We start from the raw sequence: 12,512 nt of genomic DNA, 5'->3' as shown, positions 1-12,512 counted from the left end.
GGTAAGTAAACCCACCCCTGCTGCACATCCTTTCTCGTTCTCAAGCGAACTCTGTCTATCTATCCCAGGGATCGGCAACCTTAAACACTGAAAGCACCACAAAGGTCCTAACTGGAAGCCCCCTGTTCAATTCTAGAGGCAACCGGAAGTCCAGTTCCCCCACCACAGAGTCTCCTCCTAGCATGGTGTCCTCTTTCCTCTGCCAACCAGAAGTCCGGTTCCCCCACCATAGAGTCTCCTCCAAGCACGGCATCCTTTTTCCTCTACCTGTCCTAACTGTTGTGTCTCGCCCGATCTCACCACAGCCGGGGCCTTCTTATCTGCTTCCGAACACGGAGGAATGTCCTAGTATGCCTCCCGGCCCCAGCCCTGGCTCCATGCCCAGACAGGTTGAAGAGGAGGAAATACCTCCAGCCCCCAGCTCTGGCTCCATGCCCAGGCAAACGGAGCAACTAGACCCCTCCCCCTCCTCCACAGTATGTGAGCCTGAGGGAGGTCAATTGCCAACAGCTGCCGACTGGAGTGACCCTCGCGTCAGAAGACTTGATAGGCGGAGGCAACAGAAGGAAGGGAGGGGCAGGCCTGGATAAGTGCTGAGTCATGGAGCCACACCCTATGGCCTATATAAAGGACCTGCTTTCTGGCATTCTCTGAGTCAGGCAAAGTCTAAACATATCTTGCTGAAGTCACTTTCTGGTCTCCTGCCTGCCCTGAGGACTTTGCTAGGACTTTGGCAGAGCTGCAGAGGCACGCCTGATTCGGATTTCCCTGACCCGGCCGTCAGCGGAGGAGTGGGACACGACACTAACCAAAAGCCCTATCAATTGTGGAGCCGACTGGTGACAGGGAGCCGCAGCACAGGGATGAAAAGAGCCACATGTGGCTCCAGAGTCGCGGGTTGCTGACTCCTGATCTATCCTCTTCCAGGACTCAAAACAAAACGCTACCAGATCATCGACGGTCCTTACCCCAGCTCTCGGAAAGGAACCTCGAATTCCAATTCCTCCTTGGTTAGAGCTTCTACCTTCTCAATGAAATTCTTGAAGGCTGTTTTCAGCTTGTGTCTCATCTCCCGTTCCATCTGGGGTGAAGAGGATCAATCAGTCAAACATGCCCATCCCACCCCCCACCCCAAACTGGTCTCCCGGCTGCCATTTCTCCCTGTTCCTCCCCAGTGCTTCAAGCAGTCTATCCCCTCACCTGCTCGGCGTAGAGGTCGTCCCGATCGTGCATGTGCTGGTGCTTGCCCAAATCGGTGGTGATTTCGCCCACCTCCGTGTAAAATTGCACGTCCGTGTGGCGTTTCTTCCCGAACATGATAGCATTCTGGAGGACAGAATGGGAACTGATAAAAAGCTTCAGGTCTGCGCAGAATTATAGTATGAAAAGTCTGTGCTTAGGTTAAGAGTGGGAGTAATCTTCTACTGGACACTGGTGTGTGTGTGAGAGGAGAATAAGATCTCCTTGGTTGTTCTGACCTAGGCTTCCTTAGAAAGTATACAGCACAATCTTAGTCCAGTCAAACCTCTTTTCTTCATATGGCTGTGAATTATTGTCATAACCAGTCCGAAAGGCTTCTCAAACAGTCTTTCAGGGGAATGTTTATAAACACCCACCTTATCTCCCTTGGAATGCTGGCAGAGAACTAATTGCCAACCGCAGGGCAAGGCCAAGCTTAGCACAGAGTCAAACAGAACTTTCCAAAGCTTTAACCGACCAGATGAACTAATTGCTTCCTGCAAAAGCTCACCTCCCGTTTGCTCCTCTTTTATGTCCTATGGGAGGGACCAATCATCTCCAAGCCTTACTCCCAAGTTGACCCTGTTTTCTTAATTATTCTTGTCTTCTGGCAGCTCTGCGCATGCGCACACTGGGAACAGGCTCCTGCTGTTCTTCTGCCTCGCTGATGTCAGACTCCAGACGCTCTGGAGGCAACAAAGAACTACCAGATGGCCTTGACCCCCTCTCTGACTCTGACTCGGGAGCCCTCATCCGAGCTTTCCCCAGACTCCAGGACTGGCCCATGTTCCTCCCCAACCTCCTCACTGTCCAAATCTGCTGCCAGCTCTGCTGGCTCCTGGCGGGCCACAACGTTGGTGCTCTCTGAGCTTGCTTCTTTTCTGGCAGACGTTTCATTACCAAACTAGGTAACATTATCAGTGCTAGTGATACACTAGTTAGTGAACGCTAGCACTGATGATATTATCTAATTTGGGTCATGAAACGTCTGCCTGAAAACAACCAAGCTCAGAGAGCACCAAGGATCCCTCCTTTCAACCCTGAGCTACAAATGTTCTTCTTTATTGGTAACAGTAAACAAGGCCGAACCGGCTTTTCCCTGACCATAAATGATGGGCCAAGCTTCTCCTCAAGATGAGGCTGTGTTTAGGCAGGAGATGCACCCATCGGTTTCAGGATTGGCACAACATTACAAACCACCAAGCATGGGCTTGCAGAAAGTTCAAATGCAACAGGTTGTTGTGGCTCCGCCCCCTGAGCCTGTCCTCATGGAGGAGAGTGACTTGGAGAGTGAGGAGAGGAGCCAGCAAGGCCTCCCTCACCAGGACCCTCCTCGCTGGCACTGCCCCAAGTTCCAGATGCAGGCCAGGAGGAGGAGCTAACAAGGCCTCCCTCTCCCGCACCCTCCTCTTCCCTGGCAATGCCTCAAGTTCCAGCTGCTGACAATCAATCCTGGATTGATCCGAGGCAGCGACGAAAAGATAAGCGTGCGCAGCAGAGGAAAAGGTGTGGCAGGCTCAGAGATTGCTGAGTCACTGAGCCACATTCCACAGGGTATAAAAGTGGGTGGAGCTGCCATGTGGCCCTTGTGACGGACAAAAAAAGCTACCAAGGGTGCACTGCAGCTCAGTTGTTGGAGGGTTAAAGGACTTTGTCAGTGAGTTTTGGCAACGGATCTTGGACACGAGATAACGGACTCAGAACTTGGCAGGCCTTTGCACGGTCACTGCCAAGTATTTCCTCAACTGAAGAAAATCAGGTCTATAGCAAATAAAAAGACTGGGAGACACGCGTCTTGCATTTGCTCTGTGAAGTGGGGAGGGGGACATAACACAGGTCGTGTTAATGGAGAAAACTGAGGGCCTCGTCTGTCCTTGCTACCCGCTTCCGCCTGTGAGGATCTACTCAGCCCTCTACCCTCTCCGAGCTCCCGAGGCGCAAGGATACCTTCAGATGGAAGTGAAGCACGATGATCATCTCCCCATCGCAGGGCTGGAACACGGCATGTTTGATGTTGTTGTATAGGATGTCCACTTTATCTCCCCGCACGGAGGTGAAGCGGAAGCCTGTCAAGGAAAAGCTGCAATGAGGGGCAAAGCTGCAATGAGACCCAATCTGGGTCATCGAATTGGAAATGCCAGTAGAACCTCCCCGGGCATGGAAATTCATTTTTATTTATTTTATTTAGCGCATGGCTTTATACCACTAGCCAGGAAACTACAGTGCGAATGCATAGTGGTTTGGCTGCCAATTGACTAGCTCTGTGGTGGGACACATTTGCACGCTTCCTGAGGTGCGCCACTGCAGGGCGAACTAACTTTACACCAGAAAGAAAGAATAGTGTCTTTTCCTGCAGCAGCATCCCTCGAACGGAGCTGCCTCGCAAATGGGTGTCGCAATCGGGAAGGTTCATAAGCCGGCAGAAATCTGACTGCCTGCACAAAGCACCAGCTCGTCTCCCCACCAAAGTGGTACCTATTTATCTACTTGCATAGAACATGCTTTTGAAATGCAAAGGTGGGCAGAAGCCGAGGTGAGCGGCGGGAGCTCACCCTGCCATGCAGTGCTAGGGAGCGAACTGCTGGAGCAGAGACCATCTCCAGAGTCATTAAGCCAGAGCCAACGCACCTCTCGGGCATAGAAATATGGAAGACACAATCTTGGGCTGGCTGGGCAAAATTCCAGGGACTGGGGTGGTGAAGCCCAGAGGAACCTCTTCCAATGTTCTGCTTTTGAGCTATCTGGCCTTTAAAAAGTCTAGAGGTCCTTCTCAGAGGCACAGCTCCGTGCATCTCGCAATTACCGTTGACATGGGCTTCCAGTGATCCCTGCATTCGCTTCTGGGTGATGTTGGGACGGATGTAGAGGTCCTTCAGTTTTGGATTGCTGCGGTTGAGGTTGATCACCAGAGAGTCTTGTTTGACAATTCCCTACAGGAAAAAAAAAAAAGTTCAACTGCTTCTGCTGATGGAGCCTGTGTGTCTTCTACAGATGCCCTCTCCTGGTTGTTGATCTCAGCAAACATCTCCCCAAACGCGCTTTGGTTTCTCCAGCCACCTTTGGGAGATGCTTGCCTGGAAATCTGGCTCACCTCCTTTTCTTTCTCCTCAGCTTCCCGGGTTTTATAACGCTTCTGCACCTCCTTGATGATACGGAAAGCATTCTGGAGGTTGAGTGCTGGGACCATCTGCTCCCCGGGCGTTTTTATGTTGGATGCTCGGTATGTTCTGAAGGAAGAGCAGCGTTAGCATTAGGAAGCAACCAGTCATGACGCTGAATGTGATGACCTGGGACAAGGCACGAAGGTCACACAGCCAGCTGAGAGTTCAAACGCCCCTTTAATGCTCCAAATTTCCCATCAAATGCTCCCACTTTCTTGGCAAGTCCTAGAGCAAAATGTGCGCACACACGGCAGCCTCTGGCTGCGCCCAGTCCAACAAAATGAAGAAACAGGGAAAGGAGTTAATGAAACAAGGAACAAACAATGAGTCTACAAGATACTGAGTCCATGAAGTAAGGAAGAAGCAAGCAGTCCTGCAAACTCCAAATGTTTGTACGGGCACACCAAGCGCCACCAATTCAGCATCTATTCCTGACAAATGCTCCTCCCCACAGCATCTCCTTAAATCTCAATCCCCGGGTGTGCCTTGTGAAGAGGGGTGGGGCTCTCTCCTCCTGAGTCGTCAAGTCGGCCTGCGCTGTTCCCGCCTTCTCTCCACTCTCCCTGCTCGGGGATCAAGAGGGGACGGTCCTTGCTCATTGCCTGAGCTCTGTCGCACCTCATGTCCACTGCTTGCCCTCTCTCAGTCATCCTGCCCCCTGTTCCTCCCTGCTAAAAAGCTGTCCCAATCCTGAAGGGCCCTGAGCTGACTCGGCCTGCTCCTCCACCACATTCCTCCCAAGCTAATGAAGCCGCCCCCTCGATCTCGATGGGGGCATGACACTGAAGGTTTCTTTGATTGGACTGCTAGGAGCATGAGGGAGGGGGAGGGAGACTGCCTAGGTTCTGAACCTTCAGAATTCCCATTCATTAGATCCACAATATCAAAGGCGGCCTCTTTTTTCTCATCAAGGCATGGGCTCTAACTCAAGACAATCAACACAAGAATACCAGCCCTGCAGCCCAGGTATAAACACACAAACTGCCATCATTGTACGAACATTCCTAATCACAATTGCCTGGAGAAGGCATTAACTCACATTTCTTTTACAAAAGTGGCTTCTGGGTTAGGAAAGATATTTCCCTCGTTGCGACCCAAGGCACTGCCTGGACAGTAAAAGTTGATCCTCAAGTAAGTGTAATCACCTTCTACCGACATGCTGATGTTCTGGACGAGAAAACCAGAATAACAAAAAAATAAGAATACTTGGAAAGGATCTTCGAGGTCTTCTAGTCCAACTCCCCCTGTTCAAGCAGAAGACCCTATAACATTCTGGACAAATGGCTGTCCAATCTCTTCTTTAAAATGTCTAGTGATAGAGCTCCCAGAATTTCTGGAGGACAGCCATTCCATTGAATAATGGTTTTCACTGTCAGGAAATTTCTCCTTAGTTCCAGGTTGCTTCTCTCCTTGATTAGTTTTCATCCATTGCTGTTGTGGTCTGCCAGCAGCCTGCGGAGCTGGTAACGGAGAGGCAGCGATATGGCTGAGGAACAGAATGGACCAGTCCTGGAGGCTGGGGAAGGCCAGGATGAGGGCTATGTGTCAGAGGCAGAGGTGGGGCCAGGGCCATCGGGGAGTGAGATGCGGACTCCAGAGCCTCCAGAGGCTGACAGTAGTGAGGCAGAGAAACAGGAGGAGCCTGTTCCTAATGCACGTATGAGAAGAGCTGCCAGAAGGCAAGAGCAGCTCAAGCAAAGAGGACAACTCGGGAGTAAGGTCAAGAGATGATTGGCCCCTCCCATAAGGTTTAAAAGACCAGAGACGGTGTTTGGACTCTTTGCTGGAAAACGTTGATAGCTTTGTCTTGTTGCATTTGTTTCATATTAGTGTCTTCTGAACTTTTGCCAAGAAAGGCCTTTGGCAGTTTGCCTAATTGGACCAAGGTTGGCGATAGTACTGAGGAATTGTGTTGGGAGGAATTTGCTTTAATTTAATTGGACTATGAATTACTTCATTCTCAGCTGTTCTAATTGTTTGTTTTTATACTGATTGAGTTTCCTACTACCTACTTGGGCCTGGGTCACAACAATTGCTTCTTGTCCTGTCCTCAGATGCTTTAGAGCGGGGGGTGTCAAACTCAAGGCCCGTGGGCCGGATCAGGCCCATGGATTGCTTAGATCTGGCCCGTGGGACCGGCCTGGAAACAACGAAGGACCGGCGTGTGGTGCCTCTGCCAGCGAAAACAGACCTCGAAAGGGCTGCATGCGGCCCTCCCGAAATCCGTTTTCTCTGGCAGAGGGCTGCAGGAGGCCATCCCAGCCAAAAACGGCGCTCACGAGCTCTGTTTTCGCTGGCAGAAGATTGCAGGAGGCTGTCCCAGCTGAAAACGGAGCTTGGGAGCCTGTTTTCTTTGGCACAGCACACAGGCCACCACAGCCACCCCTGACATGAGTGACGTCAAGCTTGCCACACCCACCCTGGCCACGCCCTCAGCCCCCTGATGTCAATGTCGGCCATGACCCCCAGCCGACCCTGAGGCGACCCTCAATAAAATTGAGTTTGACGCCCCTGCTTTAGAGAATAGGTTGAGCCCCTCTTCTCCTCCAGAGGAGAGACCACACCCTACTTATTTATTTATTTATTTAAATTTTTATACCGCCCTTCTCCCGAAGGACTCAGGGCGGTGTACAGTCAAGGTTAAAACAATTAAATATACAAAATTAAAATATCAATTAAAATACATATTCAATAATGGCCAAATTAAAACCGTCAAATTGACCCAGACTAAAATACCCCATATAAAATTACTAAAAATTCAAAATTTGAAAAAATTTAAAAATCAAGCCAGTCCCGCTTGGATAAATAAATAAGTTTTTAATTCACGGCGAAAGGTCCGAAGGTCAGATAGTTGGCGCAAACCAGGGGGAAGTTCGTTCCAGAGGGTAGGTGGTCCAACAGAGAAGGCCCTTCCCCTGGGGGCCGCCAGCCGACATTGCTTGGCGGACGGCACCCTGAAAAGACCCTCTCTGTGAGAGCGTACGGGTCAGTGGGAGGCATAAGGTAACAGCAGGCGGTCCCGTAAGTACCCGGGCCCTAAGCCATGGAGCGCTTTAAAGGTGGTAACCAGAACCTTGAAGCGCACCCGAAAGACCACAGGTAGCCAGTGCAGACTGCGCAGGAGTGGTGTTACCCGGGAGCAACGTGAGGTCTCCTCCCCCTCCAATGACAGGGTGGCCCAGCCTTCTTCCCAAGATCACAACCATACAAAGAAATAACCTCTGCTTATCTTTTTTTTTCCCTTGGGCATCACAACAATCACGTTTCAGCAGTTTCCCTTTCAAAGCCATTTTCTGCTCCTACTTCTCCTGAGTCGCGCCTTCCTAAGACTTGAGTTTTCCAACCTAGCCCAAGGAACAGAAGTCCTCGTTTACCTTGATGGTAGCGATGTGGAATGGAGTGGCGATGCCAAAAACAGGCATGATGACAGTCTCGTACTTCTTGTCGATGTAAATCTTCATCTCCCGAATGTACGGTTCTTTGGGCATCAGAGATGGGTTCTTATAGGATACGTTTGACTTGCGGGCTCTGCGAAGAAACAAATAGAATAGAAAAAAAATTAACAGGGTAGAAGGTTCCCAGACGCCTCCTACAGACCTCAGGGAACATGGTTGTTGTGGCCCGCTGGCGGCCAGCGGAGTTGGCAGCAAAGTCAGACAGTGAGGAGGTTGGGGAGGAACTTGGGCCAGGCCTGGGGGCTGGGGAAAGCTCGGAAGAGGGCTCTGCGTTGGAGGCGGAGAGGGAGCTAGACAGCAGTGAGGCAGAGGAACAGCTGGAGCCTGTTCCCAGTATGCGTATGCACAGAGCTGTCAGAAGACAAGAACAACTAAGAAAGCAGGGTCGATTTGGGAGTAAAGCCACACCTTAGAGGTGATTGGCCCCTCCCATAGGAAACAAAAGAGGAGGGAATGGGGAGTGGGCTTTTGCAGGGAACAATTTGTTCGGTTGGTCGCTTCAAGAGTGAAAAGTTCTGTTCGTGACTAGAAGAGACTCTGCCAAGTTTTGCCTTGCCCTGCATTTGGAAACTAGTTATCTGGCAGCTTTCCAAGCGAGATAAGGTTTGTGTTGATAAATATGCCACTGAAAGACTGTGCCAAGCCTTGCTGACTGGGAATGAAAGGAATTCAAGAGTTGTGTAAATAAAAGAGGTTTTGTCAGGATCAAGACTCTGCTTCGTGCTTTTTAAGGAAGCCTAGGTCAGAACAATGGCTTGCACAGAGGCAAGCAAGCTCAAGTATGGGGGTCCTTGGTGCTCTTGTGCCTGGCGGTTGTACAGATAGTCCTCAACTGACAACTACAATTGAGCCCAAAATTTCTGTTGTTAAGTGAGACATTTGTTCATCTAATCCTAATCTGCATCACACAGAGGGTACTTAACCATGCCCAGCAACAACAGCCAGCCAATCAGTCTGAAATCAGACCATGACTCAGAAATAGCCGAACAACATTCAGACTAATTTGCATCTCATAAAAAGGTATTTAAAGACCGGTGTTCTGACGGACGAGCACAACTCAAAATACATAGACAATGTCTCCTCAAATGGTGATGAAATGTTTGCAACCAAACTGCCTAGCGCGGAGCTCAAACCAATAGCCTAATTTGTTCAGTGAGTTTTGTCCCATTTTACGATCTTACTTGCCCCGGCTGTTAAGTGAATCACTGTGGTCGATCAGTTAGTAACCCGGTTGTGTGAAGTTAATCTGGTTTCCCCACTGACTTTGCTTGCCAGATGGTCGCAAAAGGCGACAACGTGAGTTTGGGACGCAGCAACGGTCATAAATATGAACCAGTTGCCAAGCTTTTGAATTTCAATCCCATGATCGTGGGGATGCGGCAAAACTTGTGTGGAAAAATGGTCATAAGTCCCTTTTTTCCAGGGCTGTTGTAACATGGAACGGTCACTAAATGAACCGTTATAAGTTGAGGACTACCTGTATTGCAGATGTTTCATTACTGAACTAGGTAGCGTCATCAGTGTGATGATGTCATCTAGTCAGGTAATAAAGAGTCTGCAAGAAAACCACCTGTCTCAGAGAGTATGAAGGACCCCAACGTTCAACCCTGCGTGGCAAATATTCCCTTCTCATCGGTCAGCTCAATTATTTTTGGAAAGAGGGATGCTTTCTTGTCCTATATGACCAGGAGCGGCTCTTCGATCGCATGTGACATGGCCCCCAGATTGGAAACAGGAAAAACCCATTATTGCTCCCACCGCGCACAATTCTTACTTCTGGATCTGCTGCTCCCCTTTTTGTTCCGTTAAGCGTCTCCGGGCTTCTTCGTTTAGCTGCGCGGCCAGTTCCTTCTGATGTGCCCGGCGTTTCTCTTCAGCTGTCAGTTCGTTCTGGAAAATGGAATGATTGCTGCTCACAAAGCATCGGAAGATCCCTCTCTCCATCCCTCCTTCAATTTACTACCTCAGCCTTCAGTGATCTGGTGTTCTGACCCAGCTCCCCAAACACGACAAACCCTCTGAAGCTAAATGAATGATTCTTTTATTAGGAGCGCCAGCAGCCCCAGCAAAAAGTTTCTCTCTCACCGCAGGCTAACAAGTCTGTCCGGCAGAGAGATAAAATAGTTGTCTGTCACATCTATTCATCTCTGCCCCCTGCCTTTTATCCCCAGAGCTACGGTGGGGCTTTGCTAGTAGCGGTGGCTCTTCCGTCCCAAGGACCAGCCCATAGATTTCCGCTGTTCTCCTTTCCTCTGCCTTCTGCGCATCCGCGCGTCAGGCACTGGACCCAGCTGTTCCTCTTCCTCAACAGCCACACTCAGACCTGGGGGCTGTTGACTCTTCATCTGAGGGCTGACGGCCGGCCCAGCCCCCCCCCTCTCTTGCCAGCTCCATTCCCTCTTCCCACTCGGAGCTCTCAGGTTGCCTTGATGCTGACCCTGGCTCCCATGCCTCCTCCACGTTTCATTTGGCTGCTGGAGGGGCCGACGGCTGACAGGCTACAACACTTGGCCTGCTGTGGGCTGGGCAGAGAAATCTGGGAGTTGTAGTCCCAACAGTTGTGATGTTTGTGTCTGTATTGGGGGAAAGAGCTTGAGGAAGTATGATCCAACCACTGAGCTAAGCAATATCTCACATGAAGACCATTTTTTTCAGTGTTACATGACACAACTCCCTCCCACTCTGCCCTCAACCCATCTAAATTTCTCTACCCGTGTCCTTTCTGGTAGCAGGGCTGCCCGTGAACCACGCCCAAGGAGGATTCCTTCCGTATCATCTTCTTCTTCCTCTTCCTCCTCATCCTCTTTCTGTGACGAAAAGGAGAAAAACGACATAAACATCACATAAGAGACAGCTTCTTTGAAAAGGGCGGAATTTTTGCTTTCCAAACGTATTCTGCAATACAGGTGGTCCTCGACTTCTGATTATAGTGGAGCCTGCCCGTCAGGGTCACAAAGCAGATCAACCCATGTGACCGGCCTGATTTCATGATCCGTTTTCTGGAGGTCGTTAAGTGAACGCCAAAGTCCTTAAGGGAGGCAATGGTTTGCTAGAGGTTGGACAAAAACATCAGAAAATGTAGCCACGTGACCACGGGATGCTGCAAACAGTCGTAAATCCAGGCTGGTTCCCCAGTGTCCAAAATACAGTCATATGATCATGTGGGAGGGCCCATTATGAGAAAACTGGTTTGTAAGTTCTCTTGGGGAGGCTTAACATAGCTTTGAATGGTTCCGGGGTCGTATTACCATATGTGGTAGACATTGTGTAGAAGCAAAAAAATACTGGGCAAACATTCGTAGGTGGTTGGAGAAGATGACACAACACGTTGATCTTAAACCTGAATTATTCTTGTTGGGGATTTTACCAGAAACTTACAGTAAAGAAAATGTATATTTGATTATTCATATAATAACTGCAGCTAGAATTATATTTGCACAGAATTGGAAAAGCGAAGAAATCCCTTCGGATGAGAATGTGATTAAAAAATATTAGAATGTGCAGAAATGACTAAATTAACACTTGCAATTAAAGGAAAGAAAGAATCTGACTATTATAGTATATGGGAGTTATTTTATCAATGATTAGAGAATAAATATGAAAATTAGATCCTGAAGATGAAACTGAAATACTTTGGCCACTTAATGAAAAGGAAGGACTCACTGGAGAAGAGCCTAATGCTGGGAAAGATTGAGGGCAAAAGAAAAAGGGGACGGCAGAGAACGAGGTGGCTGGATGGAGTCACTGAAGCAGTAGGCCTGAGCTTAAATGGACTCCAGAAGATGGTAGAGGATAGAAAGATCTGGAGGAACGTTGTCCATGGGGTTGCGATGGGTCGGACACGACTTCGCAACTAACAACAACAATGAAAATTAGAAATAAAAGCAGAGGAGTGAAATATGGAAAATGTATTACAAAGTTAAATAAGCTAAGAAGAAAAATGCTATAAATAATAGGTATGTTATGTATTAATATTAATCTAAGAATAGATATAAATAATGAACATGGTTGTAAACTTTAATTGTTATTGCACAAAATATTTGTACCCAGACGACACACTCTTTAATAAAAGATGAAATGTTTGTACTAAAAGAAAAGTTGATTTTTTTTAAAAAAAAAGTAACTTTGAATGGTTGCTAAGTGACCGTTCCTAAGTCAAGGACCGCCCTCATTAGAAATTTCTCATAAAATATAGGCATTTTTCACCCCGAAAAGGCATGTTTTAGGAAAAACGTTCTCGGCGTGGTTCTCAAATGCCATTTTTGAACTCATGTTTGAAAATGTATAAAACACTCTCTCTGTTGAGAGTGACCCAGCTGAGAATTGAAAATGTGACATTTCCCCCCAAAAAACGGGAAAGGAATCTGACATATCTCTTCGCCCCTGCACCCCACTTTAAGTTCTTTAAAAGCTCTTCTGCTTTTCTGGACTCCGTCGAGTTTTCGACTCACCTTTAATAAAATGCTGACGTTCTTCACCTTCTTTTTGACAGATGTGAGGAGAGTTGCTGGACCGTCCTGAGAGGATTAAAAAAACAAAAAACACAGCTGAGAAACACACCCACATCCATTTGCACCTCTCAGGTGACCCTGAGGACACGGATAAACCTCCAGGTAGCCTCAACGACTCTCTAAAAAGGATGCAAATGACCAGCTGT

General features: G+C 48.7%; 1 protein-coding gene across 1 annotated transcript in view; it reads right to left on the bottom strand.

Annotated features, from left to right (window-relative positions):
• The window catches only part of SUPT16H (SPT16 homolog, facilitates chromatin remodeling subunit), a 57,385-nt gene that overhangs the window by 12,272 nt on the left and 32,601 nt on the right, over window positions 1–12,512 (bottom strand). The window contains exons 11-20 of the mRNA XM_058181036.1: window positions 12,307–12,372; window positions 10,567–10,662; window positions 9,630–9,745; window positions 7,775–7,928; window positions 5,440–5,567; window positions 4,331–4,466; window positions 4,043–4,169; window positions 3,187–3,305; window positions 1,201–1,326; window positions 969–1,081 (exon numbers count right to left, since the gene is read on the bottom strand). Coding sequence (XP_058037019.1) covers window positions 969–1,081; window positions 1,201–1,326; window positions 3,187–3,305; window positions 4,043–4,169; window positions 4,331–4,466; window positions 5,440–5,567; window positions 7,775–7,928; window positions 9,630–9,745; window positions 10,567–10,662; window positions 12,307–12,372 — 1,181 coding nt within the window. The remainder of the gene's footprint in view (window positions 1–968; window positions 1,082–1,200; window positions 1,327–3,186; window positions 3,306–4,042; window positions 4,170–4,330; window positions 4,467–5,439; window positions 5,568–7,774; window positions 7,929–9,629; window positions 9,746–10,566; window positions 10,663–12,306; window positions 12,373–12,512) is intronic.

The sequence above is a fragment of the Ahaetulla prasina genome, chromosome 4, assembly GCF_028640845.1.
Source record: "Ahaetulla prasina isolate Xishuangbanna chromosome 4, ASM2864084v1, whole genome shotgun sequence".
In the NCBI taxonomy this organism is placed as follows: domain Eukaryota; kingdom Metazoa; phylum Chordata; class Lepidosauria; order Squamata; family Colubridae; genus Ahaetulla; species Ahaetulla prasina.
Note: the sequence above shows the minus strand (reverse complement) of the source record. Positions and strands in the feature narration are given on the sequence as shown.